Source organism: Stegastes partitus, unplaced genomic scaffold (genome assembly GCF_000690725.1).
Source record: "Stegastes partitus isolate 25-593 unplaced genomic scaffold, Stegastes_partitus-1.0.2 Scaffold863, whole genome shotgun sequence".
NCBI lineage: Eukaryota > Metazoa > Chordata > Actinopteri > Pomacentridae > Stegastes > Stegastes partitus.
The window spans coordinates 129246-142355 of NW_007578594.1; the positions used below are offsets into that span (position 1 = coordinate 129246).

The 13110-nt window shown below is 39.6% G+C and overlaps 1 protein-coding gene across 1 annotated transcript in view; it reads left to right on the forward strand.

Moving 5' to 3' along the window:
- Positions 1-2461, forward strand: part of fam124a (family with sequence similarity 124 member A) — a 41769-nt gene extending 39308 nt beyond the window's left edge. The window contains exon 4 of the mRNA XM_008293176.1: positions 1360-2461. Coding sequence (XP_008291398.1) covers positions 1360-2175 — 816 coding nt within the window. The 3' untranslated portion in view covers positions 2176-2461. The remainder of the gene's footprint in view (positions 1-1359) is intronic.
- Positions 2462-13110: the final 10649 nt, after the last annotated feature.

The window sequence follows — 13110 nt, forward strand, 5'->3', positions numbered from 1 at the left end:
ATCTCTCGTACTTCAGGAACTACACTCTAATGTGAGATTATAGGCCTCTTTTTTCTTTATAACAGCAGACCAGAAGGAAACACATCACATATGTAAATAATAAAAACTGGAATCCATTTAGATTAGCCAGCTCCAAAGCCCTGCTATTTGTCAGTCTGGCTCGCTGTCAGCGTTTAGGGCGACAGTTAGTGGAACAGAGCCAGCCGAGTGTCAGCAGTTCAACCTGTGCTTTTCCTACTGTGACAAGTCAAGTGTCTGGAATAAGAGGCCTATCCAGACCAGAGAGGGGTTCTACTTCAAGTCATAACCAGAAAATATAAAGACATACTGGTTTGCAGCATTTAAAAGCCTTTAATAAATGGGTTTAGTGTTTTAATTGACAGTCCTCATCAGGGCATATAAAGTCACGTAGCAGCTCATAGGCTGGTTTCAGACATTCAGAGCTAATTGTCACTGGTGCAGTTTAACAAGCAGCTGCATCATTAGGTGAATTCTATCACAGCAAACCAAACAGTTTTTACTCACTGTGGGCTCATTTTTCACTGCAATATAAAGTCCTGCACCTCCATGGAAACGATACGATGATGAATAGAACTAGAGAGAACCTAAAAAATGTATTTTTAGCAGCATCACAGTTAAAATACCATAAACTATTAAAAAAAAAAAAAAAAAGACTGAACTGTTGGTCACAGCTGAGTCAGTCGTGGCTTCTCAGTGGAGCTGAGGTGCAGAGACTTTTTAGTTTTTTTGAGAATCTGGTGCAAATGATTTATTACTGGTGATTTTATTTTTATTTTTTAAAATTAGACATGTAGAATGAAGTGATATTGAGTAAATATCACAATTTTAAAGTAACGTTTGGTTGTTTTACCCAATGGAACCAAGCATGATTAGCTTAAAGGACCATTGAAAAGTTGAAAATTTTCAGATTCTTTGCCATTTTTTAAATTTGTTTTCAGATAGCATGCCTCAAACCCACTGACAGGTTTTGGGGTTCACTACAAAGATAATAATATATAGTATACATGTAGAAATAGTTCACTTTCAGACTTGTTCTTGCCAGTTTCAACTTGATGCCACCACTCATAGCTCCGTTTGACTGAAAACAAAACAACATGTTAGACTGTTTATCAGCCTGTCAGCTCTGAATTAAATTATTTTAATTTGACCAATTATCTAGGAACCAACTTGATGATGTGTTATTGCAGTTTTTTTTCTTCTTCTTTTTATTAGACAAGTTAAATGTTGCTATGTTCAAGTCAGGTTCCTGTTTTGCACTGCAGACTGTCTTATAGCAGTAAAATGCACATATTTTCAATAGATCATATTCTTATTGTTTTTTTCTTTTCTTCTGCTCAGGTCCAAGGTACACACTTCAAACACCGACAGGATCCCCGCCATATATCATCCACCGTCACTGAATCAGCCTCGGCTCCGTCCACCTTCACCCGCAGCGCCGCCTCCTACAGGAACCACCGTTACCATCACCGGTCCACGTCGCGTCCCAGAGTCCACCAGACATCCCAGGGCTCCTTGCCTCTGGCCGGGGAGGATCCGGACGAGCAGGATCAGTGGTCCGACCGGCACCATCCTGACAGCTGGAGGTCCCAGTGGAGGGGCCACCGGTCCGGATCCCTCTTCTCCCTCCCCAACATGGGCTCAGCCAGCTCCAGGTCCACCTGCTCCTCTCCTGGGCCTCCTCCCAGCCCCCATCACCGGAGCCACTCCCTCCACCGGAGCTCCTCCCTCGTCCCGCCCTTCCGCCTCAACGTGGACGCCCTGATCGGGGCAGAGGAGACGGATGTGGACACCGGGGACAAAGTGAATCCGGGCAGCAGCGTGGACCTCACAGTGGTGTCTGCGTACACCAAATCCAGCCTGCCACAGACTTCTCGGCCTTTATCAGCCCCTCCAGAGGACATCAGACCCTCCTTCTCTCCTGTCATCCCAGAGAACAGCTACAAGTCAGCCACACTGGGCCGGACTCCCAACAGCTTCTCCCTCAAAAGCACTCCGTCTACCTTGCGGGGGTCACGACCCCAAAGCAGCGTGACGACACTGTCATCTTCTAGCAACGTCTCCATAAACCAGTCAGACAGTTGCAGCATTATTAGTGCAGCAGTTGAAGAAGTAGACAAGGCAGAAGAAGAAGAAGAGCAAGAATTCTACATCTGATCTCCTGTTAAAGGCTGAGAGAACTTTTTGTAACTGGTAATGACTTCAGTGCTAAAATGCAGCTCCGCTCTGCCCCCTGGTGTTGGTTTAGTAGTACAACTACAGGAACGTGACAGTACAAACTGGAGCACAGCACAAAGTTTGTCAGATGTTCTTAAGTGTTTGCTTTCTCGCATGTAGATAAACGCTTTGTAAATGTGCAGAAACATATTACGCATTTAACGGACCAATCACATAACTGTGTACAGAAACACTATTCAATAAAAGAAAATTCGCTCCCTTTCAAGTGTGTATAAATGGTGTGGGTGATCACTTTCAGTATTTAATTTAACTTTGTTTATGTTTTGCACAATATCCACACAGTGCAGAGAGTCTGATTCAGTGAGAATGACAGCATTTTTATACTCAATTTCATACTTGAGGCTAAATGCATTAGGGATATTGGTAACATCCCCAGTGGTGAAACAAGTCCAGATTTCATAAAGGACAGTGTATGAAGGATCTGAGAGATGATGGCTGACTAAGAGCTGACAGTTAAGTGAGATGGATGGTTTGACTTTCTTTTTCACATGGTAACCTTGAGCAGATGGCATTGATTTTTTTTTTTTTCTTTAGTTGTGGTTGAATTACAAGAACTGTAGTGAACTGTGCTCCCATTTGAACCATCAAATGTATCTAATGTATATGCAGTATCAATGAGCCTTTTCATACAGTCTATGATTCATAAACACAGACTAAATGTGCAGGTGGTAAGGAGTGGATGGCACCACAAAGACCACTTTGACGCCCCCTGCTGGCCTGGATTGTAACTATCCAGATACGCGCTTGTGCATAAACCGTCACATGGTGTGTAAAAGTAAAAAATATTTTTACTTGTCAAGCTTTTTTTTTTTTTTTGGCCATATAACTGTGTGTGAGCAAACAGTTGATTGCTTTTACATCTAGAAAAATTCACTTGGGAGTCTTGTTTCTGGTCATCCAATGAGTGTCAGTTTAACATTCCTGCTCCTTTCTAATGCTGGTTTTGAACCCATCACCTCCAAAGAAGTATTTGTTTAGTTGTGTGATGTAGCGAGCAGTGGGTTTATTAATGCTCTTTTGCTGATAGAAAGTTGATTAAGACACTAAGACTAAACCAAACAGAAAAATGCACCTTAACCATGAGCTCAAAACTATCAGCAGGAGAAGGAGGATGAAGAAACTGAAATTTAGACCAATGCAGTCAGCTGGACTTATAATTCAGTTATCTACAACTACTTAATAAATCTTCAGAGCAGAAAAATGGGGAACACACTGTTTAGTTCACAGCTTTTTATTATGCAAACAGACTAATGTTTCAAACACTGCATCTCCATGAGGGGTCAGATGTTAAGTGTGTTCAATAAAAGGCTGTAAATCAAGCAGTGTGCTCCTGCTCCATTTTTTTTTCTGGAAATTTGCTGTTGAGCTGAGAAGCATCTGTTCCAGCTGCAAAATCCCTGTTTCTCCTATTTAACAAAACATTTGTTTTACAGTTATTAGAGGGCAAGGATTCCTTTAAGAAGCCTAAAATACTTTAACCTTGAATTCCTTAAAGGCTTCTTAAGCTACACACATTCAAATGTATAAATTCAGGATGCTGTAAATGTGTTTATTTTTATTTTACTTGTAGTTTGCAAGGTCTTTTTAAAAAAAAAAAATTATTTATACCTTAAATATGTAAATGCAAATTCCTCCTTTCTTTTGTTTCATGCCAGTAACTTTTCTCTCACTTGAACGAGGCCTGCTTCTTTTAGAGCCACGTCCCCTACAAAAAAAAAAGAAGCCACATTTCACGCTTTACACGCCGTCATTCTTTGTTGTCAGAAGCCGCCACCTCAAGACGACTGGCAGAGACACTGGATGATGATGAAACAACTGTCTGGTGTCCTCAGATCATTTGCAGAAAGTCAGACACCAAACATCATTATCTATGAAGACAGACCTGCAGCTGCAAACTGTTTGTGTGGATTCATTGGCACAGAGGTTCCTGCAGCTTTACAAAATCACACAACACATTTAACAGCTAAACTGGACATGCAGTGCAGATGTCTGATATTTCAGGTGTCCACACTGAAAAATATCACTTTCATTTCTGATATCCACTTTCAGACATCGACTGTCTAGTTCTAACTCGTCATATTTCTGCTTCAAGGTATCTCTTTTCTCCCGAGTTCAGCGGGTCAAAATTGTCCTTTTTAGAGTCTTGAATTAAACTTGAACTGCTCACAATAACTCCGTGTAGTTGAGATCTCAAACTGGAATCCTGCCGAGTCAGAGTGTAAATACCCATGTCTTGCATTCGAGCTCTGACTCAGCAAATTTTTTTTAGGGGAAAAAAGCCAAATTAAGTGACCATGATTCGATGGTAAAACGCAATAAAAGGGGAAAACCTGTAAGGCAGGTAAATACTTTTCCAAGGCTCTGTATACCATGTTATGGCAGTGCAACTGAAACTGTTTTACCAACATGTCAGAGCAGTACATATTGAGTCTCTAATGAACAAAGCTCTTGTTCATTGATGGCAAAATTATTAAACTAATAGCAAAAAAGGGTTAAAAATTTTTTTTTTAAAAAGTCACCAGAAAAAGATGGAAATTTACAAATTAAGCAAAATTAATACAAAAACAAAAAAAAAATACGAACTTCAATGCATATGACTCCAAGATGACTATGTATGTATGTGCGTATGTATGTATGTATGTATGTATGTACGTATGTATGTATGTATGGATGTATGGATGTATGTATGTATGTATGTATGTATGGATGGATGTATGGATGTATGTATGTATGTATGTACGTATGTATGTATGTATGNCTTGGTGGGGCTCTGCCATCCTCCCCGTTCCAACTCATCCCACTTAAATTAATGGGGGAGCAAGCAGCAGGATCTAAAATTACTTTAAATAGTTTAATTTGGTGGGCCCTTTACAGTAGCCAATAGCACAATTATTAGCAGTGGGTGTCTTAATAAATGATTGACAGGCAATTTTGTGCAAAATGAAAGCGAATAGTCTGTGGCTGTCACATATTCACATATACATTTAATCTATAAAATGCAAGGCAGAGCCTCCTAATTTTAAATGATAAACTGAGCTGCAAGATAGGAATGGTTGTAACGGCAACATTACAGTACGGGTACAGTAGCTTATCTGGATGATAGCCCTAAAGCAGAACTGAATTAGACATCTGTCCAGGAAAGCACCGTTGAATAAACCCCGGTCCTTCAGATCCACGAACAAAACGATGTAGAACTCCAGAGATTCCTTCCTCAGGAATCCCCCCCAGGTTTCTATCCTCTGAGTAGCTGTCCTCACCCCTTCAATGTAGCTGTCAATGACCATCACGTCCTGCGTATTTCGACGGAGAAAACGCTGGAAGTCTCTGACTTTAACGTTCTCTGTGCTCCGGTCACCTCTCACAATCCGTGGGCAACCTCCAAGTTTCTCGACTGCCTCCATGTAGTAACCTCCAACAATTTTGGGGTCACTGCTTGTTGTAAAAGCATTCAGTCAGATGATTTTCCGCGAAAATCCATCTATGCAGCCGTTAATACAAATACCAAAAGGCTTTAGTTTGTCGTAGGAGTCCAGATGCCAAATAAAATTGGGGCCTTTTGCAAAATAGCTTCTGCGGTGGAGACGCCTGGTCCTTCTAAGTTCAACACCCCTTGGATCAAGCTCTTTCAGAATGAAACGAACATCTTCTTTCCTGATGTGTAGTCCATTTTCCTTGCATTTTGTGTACATCCACCTGTATCCGTGTAGGCAGCCAGAAGTGTGTAATTGTTCATGAATAAAAGTTACTACCTGGTGGAGACAGCTGTATCCTTTCCACCGAAACAGACTGCAAGACTTTAAAATCTTCAATGTTAAATGTCGTTCCGAGAGAATATAACGGTGACGATGTGCAAGTAATGCTGTAATATCCTTATAACCGAGTTCAAGATTGAAGTAAAGGTCAGCTAAATCCTGTATTATCATTTTCAGACAAGCACACAGAGATGGACTGCTGGTCTGCTGTGTTGACCTGCAGTGTGTACAAACGGAATGAACACGAGAAACTACATTTAAAAAAATATCTGCCAATGTCCCTGTAGGGGCTCCGTAGTATTCTACAGTTAACTACATTAATTATTTGCAAATTTAGAGAGCATATAAAACTACAGAATAACATTTAGATGATAGATATGACCATTCTGGACACGTTAGAAGACAGTAAAGTCTTTTATTGCAATCCAATGCTGCCCTCTTGTGCTGAACTTTGAGGTTAAAGATGTAATTAGAATACAGGATGTCCACACCCAGTGATTTTTATTACCATTTAAGAACTGTATCTTCATTTCAAACTAACCCCTACATACATCAATAAATCCTAAAGTTTTCTCAGGACCTGCAGGAACAGTGTCGGTGTGTTTCACTGAGGTCTGCAACTCTCTGTGGACGTCTTTACGGCCTCTTGCTGCAGCTCGGCTTGTGAAACCTGCCTCTCTGCCCAGTTTGAGCGCTTAAACAGGTGTGAGTCTGCCTGTGTGGTCTATGTACAGTCTGAAGAGGGGAAATCCAATAATACCTCACACTGGTTGTCATGGAGAAGTCTCCTTGCAGCTCTGTGGAGGTGATGTCATCACCGGCCAATCAACATGGAGAGTGGTCTAATGTATTTCCTCCACAGTCCATCAAAGTCTGTTAAACGCATCAGTGTGCAAGCTGAGATCCCTGACAAAGTTCTACATGTTTTGTTCAGCATTGCAAATTCATTTTATGCACCTTGTTTTAAAAATGTGTGCACGGGACTGGGCTAGATCTGTATATTTCAAAAGCAGCAGAAACTTAGAGGCTTTTGAGTTCTTGGAATGCTTGAAGTGAAGCTTCAGCCGTCGTAATAATCAACCTCTGCAGTCTTAAGTTTAGATCTTTCTGAGATGTCAGTAGATACTGATATATTTGGTTATTTACTGAGTGTCACATTTACCACAATATCATACACATGTATAACTTCGGGAAAAAAACTTGGCATAATGAAATCACTTACAGCAGTGAATACTAGCCAAGAGTAAGTTAAACCAGGATAAGATGCCCCCCCAAGGTAAGATACCAAACACTACTCTGTAAAATGTGAAAAGTTGATCTTACTTCAACGAATCTAGGAAACCGGTTGCACTCAAAAAAGGTAAGTAGTCTTAAATTCAATTTATTTTATATCTACTTGTAAAGTTTACTTAAAATTTAGCTGTATTTACTTTATTTTGTGAACTTAAAAATAGCAAGTATAATCAACTTGATCTTTCCAAGTGTTAGAAACTTAAAATGTAATTGTAGGAGCCTAAATCTATTTCTTTGGTTCTGGATTTGGTTCTTATTTTACCACGATTATTTCTATTTGGTTTTGATTTTTTGTTCAAGAGTAGCTTTGATATAGATTATTATGATTAACATTTTTATTTTGCTAAATTTCTTTGTTATTTGGTTAAATGTTGTTCATCATATTTTTGGATATTTGAATTCTGTGCTAGTGTGGTGTTTTGGTTTATTGATTTGTTTTTGATATTTTGGTTCACTATATAAGGGTCCCTTAAATTTGCAAGGGATCCTGGGAAATGAATGATAGCATGGAGCCAAACAGTTTTTTGACTGCACATACTTTGTATCCTCGTTTTGCTTTATGTTTTCCGTCTGTAAATGTTATTTTTTGTGAACTAAAGAATCCTGTTTAAACCGCAACTTGGTGTCAGCGGGATTTTATCTTTGGAGTACACCCAGCAAGGCATACAATGTGGATATTGGAAAGCTACGGGGAAAAGTTAGTCAAGCTGGGCTTCATGAACTTTAGACCATACAGTAATAATAATTGATCAGATTTATAAAGCGCTTTTCTAGACACGCAAACACACTTTACACACATTCATTCTGGTGGTGGTAGCTACGATTGTGGCCACAGCTGCCATTCTGCCCCTCCAACCATCACCTCAAACAATCCATTCATTCACACCAGACAACGTGGGCCAAGTGTCTTGCCCAAGGACACAACAACCACGACACAGGTTACAGGGCGGAATCAAACTGCCAACCTTCTGATAATTCAACGACCCGCTCTACCACCTGAGCCACAGCCGCCCCGTAAAGTTTCCAGAAACTTCTCCTGCACTTCTCTGCTGCACATGTGCACTGCTGAGCTCTGTGTTCAGTCCAGGAAGAGAACATTTCAAGTCCAGCTTACTCAAGTACACTTAGTTTTATAACTCTTTAGGGAAAAATGAGTACATACTCACAGTCCAGGAGTTAAATGAGCTGGACAATGAGAAATAAGTAAAGTACACTCATGTGATTCAAGTAAGCATAGGTATTACCTTTTAGAGTGTAGGTATAGTCGATTATACAGTCAGTTTTCACTGCAGGACATTTCTTGGATGATTGTAATGTTTAGATAGCGCTGAAATCGTTTTACTGACATGAGGAAATCAAGTATGTTGATGTGGAAAATAAGCCTCTTAGTTTTTTTTTTATTGGTCTACAGCCTGCAAACACAATTTTTTTTAATTGTTAATATTGAAGTCATGTAGAGGGTTGTTCAACAATTCAAACTAAAAAATAACATTTTTTAGCGATAAAGCAAATTCTCGGCTACTGTAGTTAAGCTTCCCTGATGATTTGACATTATTTTTATGTTATTAGTTTAAATATAAATGATAACACAGTCATAATCTCTTGAACTCTAATCAGCTATAAATTAATTGTCAATAATCAAACCATCTTCAAAGCAATAAAAAAGTGATTTCTATGTGGGTTATCTGTGATCTATGTTGGGGTAAAATAAGAGCAACATCAAAATGTGAAGATAAAGTTAATCTTATGTACAAGCATCATGTTTTTATAGATCAACACTACTCATCCACTCTCCCTCAGCTCTTTTCAAGAGTTTATATTTAGTTTTCTGATAAGAAACTTGTAGTCTGTTCAGATTTTATTTTCCTCTCAATGTAAAATATAATTCTTATGTACATATTATATTCATATTCAAAATTAGATATATTTTAAAAGAAAATAGACATAGTTCTTGTTTACTCTACACACAGGAGTTGAAAGGAAAATTTTAGGTTATGTGATTTAAAAAAGTACATTCTGATTTATGTACTTTTTTAAACTAAAGAAAATCTATTCACATCTTTGTGTTCAGGAAGAAGAACGCCACACAAATAGGATGATGAATGCATCTGAGGCTGATCTTTACAGAACAATAGTGAGTAAAGTACCAGCGACTGTATCTGACTGAATGGGACACCAACATGAGTCAAGCACTGTGATTCAGAGAGCCATCTAGCATGAAAACAAGAGTGTAAACCAGAGTGGCTGTGGCACAAATCACATAGGTGCAAATGTCTTCAAGCAGTGAGTCCACTGTTGGATTCCTAATCAGCCCTCACTGCATGTCATTCCTCTGCTCTCTTTCCAGATGATTTCATGTCTCTCTCCACCATCACTCTTCAATTAAGGCAGGAATGCCCCCCAAAAAACCCAGATGTTTAAAAAAAAAAGTAGAAATGAGTGGCTAAAACAGCTAAATAGTTGAAACCTCCAGCTATTTCCATTCCAAGTGGTCATAGCAGGAACGCAAATGTGACCAAATTTGCTGAGGAAAATATCAGAAACCAATCCTGAATATTAATATAAATTCCAGGAACACTGCATGATGTAAATCACATGTGCAGACACACAGTTGACGCGCTACAGTTAGCTGTGTGTTGGTGTTGTGTTTTCTCATCTTGAATTGCAACAACAACCTCAGCTCATCTGATACGGCTATGGGGATATTTTTGTTTTAAAGTAAAAAGACATTATAGAAATCTGAAAAGGATTGATCTCCATAAACAACACATACTGCACAGAAACACAGGAGAAGGCAGAATACATAAAAGGTTTTAAAATTGTGCCACAAATACAGACAGCTGATTAAAGTGCTGCTTAATTGTTGATTGCATTTCTGATGAAGCCACAAGTATCCTCAATTACAGTATTTAATTAGATTTAATTGGCAAAATAACCTCCAACACAATACATGGTGTAATTTGCCCCGGTGTGCATGTACGAGTTTGTAATCAAAGATCTTTACTAATCTGGTGACCTTTGCAATTAACCTGATAAATAAAACATAAACTCATGATAATTATAAACATGATTAGGACTTTTCAGGTTGACCTCGTTTACCCATGAATGGACCAAAATTTCAGTGAAAGATTAAAAATAAAAAAAATAGTCTGTTATACAGTATCTGTTCACTGCAGTTTCATGATGCTAAAGTGTCTTATTATGCATCCAAAAAGCTATTTAGAGAAAGCTATGTTAGAAGCAATATCTTTTGCCACTTTTTGTGCAAGTTATTCACAGTTTATAAGTAGGACGTGACTGGAAATGTCAAAAATGCTTGTAAGAATTTATCATTTCAACTATATTTTTATGGCTGGAATGTCAAATACTACTGAGAGCCTGAGCCAACTAATGTTCTTGTGATATTATTTAAGTGTTTGCAGTTGAGTTTTGTCAATCCTCATATCCTGTGTACTAAAAGGCAGCAGGTGGTGCTAAACTGCAACAGAAACAGGTAGAAAAGTTATAATTGCATTTGCTGCACAGTTCACTAACCTGATTCTCACAAAACAACTCCACGGATGAACTTATTCACCATCAGAGCCAGCAGAACTTACATGACATGAGGTTTTATTTCTTTGTTGCATATTTAAGATGCTGCATGACTCCAGCATGAGGATATTCTAGTGTTTCCAGCTTCCTACGTATCATGTGGTGTTTTCCCATTTCCCCTCCGCCTTCATGTGCCCAAAAATAACAAGCGCCACCATTTTTCCCAGGGTTCTCCGGAGCCATGTCCATGTCCCCGTGAGGTGAAGCCTACGTGGGACGCGTCCCCTCACGTCGCCCCTCTCCCAGTGCCAGCACTAGTGGCTCTAATCCGCCGTGGCGTACCTGGCAGATCGCTCTGGCGACACCGGCGTTGTTGCAGCCTGGCCCGGCCCCGCACACCAGCATCCCCTCTAATCCTTCCCCGCCTGCATTGCCCAAAGGCCCCGGAGCCTGAAGGGAAGTAGGGCACTGGAGGTGAAGCAGAATGAGTCAGTCAGTCACAGCAAACTGCATCGATGTGTCATTTATATACACTGTCTTGCATATAAGCTGCTGTTCCTTGTTCCTTAACGTGTTATTTGGTTGTTGTTTTTGTACTTGAGGGCATCATGTTGCTTTCCTATTATCATTATCCTTCTTCTTCTGTCATTCTGTCTCGTTATTGATGTTGTAGTCCTTGTTCTTCTTCTTGTGTTGCTGTTGTTTCCTTTTTCTCTGCACCGTGACCTCCGTTCATTTTCCCTGCAGGGTCAAAGGTCACCGAGAGGAGAGGGGACCGGGGTGAGGGGTCTAAATGGCGAGCATGGGGATAGTCTCCACTAGTTAGGGATTAAGTTGCTGCCATGTGGAGAAAGGCGGAGGCATCGCAGAGTCACACAGACACTCATCAGTTTGCATATTTGGTTAAGGAAGGAAAAACTTTCACAGAATAATGATAAGCTCCTGGAAACCCGGGCTGACATTCACGTGCACGTCAGTATCATTGGACATTTCATGGATGGATTACTGAAGTGGCCTACCAGGCACAGGCCCAGGGGCCAGAGGGAGCATATTTCATATGGTGCACGGTCATCTTTAGTTTAATGTGTTCGCAGAGGAGTGTTGCTGTGGATCTACCGTGAAAGATGTCTTTGGACAGGAGTCAGAAAGCCTCTTTTCTTGTCCAGAGTGAACTGTGTGAAAAATTTAGCTGCAGTTTTTATGCAACAGCAACACCTTAGTTTTGCTTTACCTGCAAAATGTCACAAAAAAAGACACAAAGGAACACAAAGAGATGCAAAAGGACCACAAAAATGTGAAAAATGGCTGCCAACTCACTCAAAGCATCTGTTAAGAGTTACAAAAGGACCAAAAGAAAAACAAAGTGATCACAATGAGATACTGATACTAATGCAAAGCAACTATTAAGAAACAAAGATTAACCACAAAGACATACAAAATGACAGCAAAAAAGATGAAAAACATCTATGAAGACTCACAAAATAACGACAGAGATACAGAATGGCTCCAAATTGATACAAAAAGACCATAAAGAGATAAATAATTACAACAAAATGATGCAAAACGTCTATTAAGAGTCACAAATTGCCCACAAAGACATAAAAAAGAACCACAGAGATCTAAAATGACTACAAACTACTGGGAGATACAAAATGACCACAAAAAGTTACAAAATGGCCACAAATAGAAACAAAAGCACCACAAAGAGATGAGAAATGACTACAAAATGATACAAAACGTCTATCTAGAGACACAAAATGACCACAAAGTACCTGAAAACAACTACAAGGAAATGCAAAATGATCAGAGAGGCTCAAAATGGCCACAAAGAGATGATATAAAACAAAGAGAGGGTCAAAAAACAAGCAGATGTTTCATTATTGTTATCAGTACTGGCAGTCATAGACATAGTTGCAGTAATAGAAATAGCAGAATCATCATTATTTTTTAAAAATCCTTTTTCGGTGAGGAAGATCCCATTGAGATACCGGATCTTTTCCTCCTGGTCAAGAAGGCAACACAAAGAGCTCCACATAAAAGTCAATGGCACATATATAATACATGAACGCAACACGGGAGAAATAGTAAACAAAGAGAAGCGAACAAAGAGAAGCAAACAGGTCATAGCAGCGATATCTGCAACAACACAATCCACCTCAAGTCAAGGATTATGTAAAACTGCAACGTGTTTCCTTCAGGGCAGTTATTGTTTTGGTGGACTGAGGTAGCCAAGACAAGATGACATCCCAGTATTGCTTCTTTGTTTGTCATGTTGAAT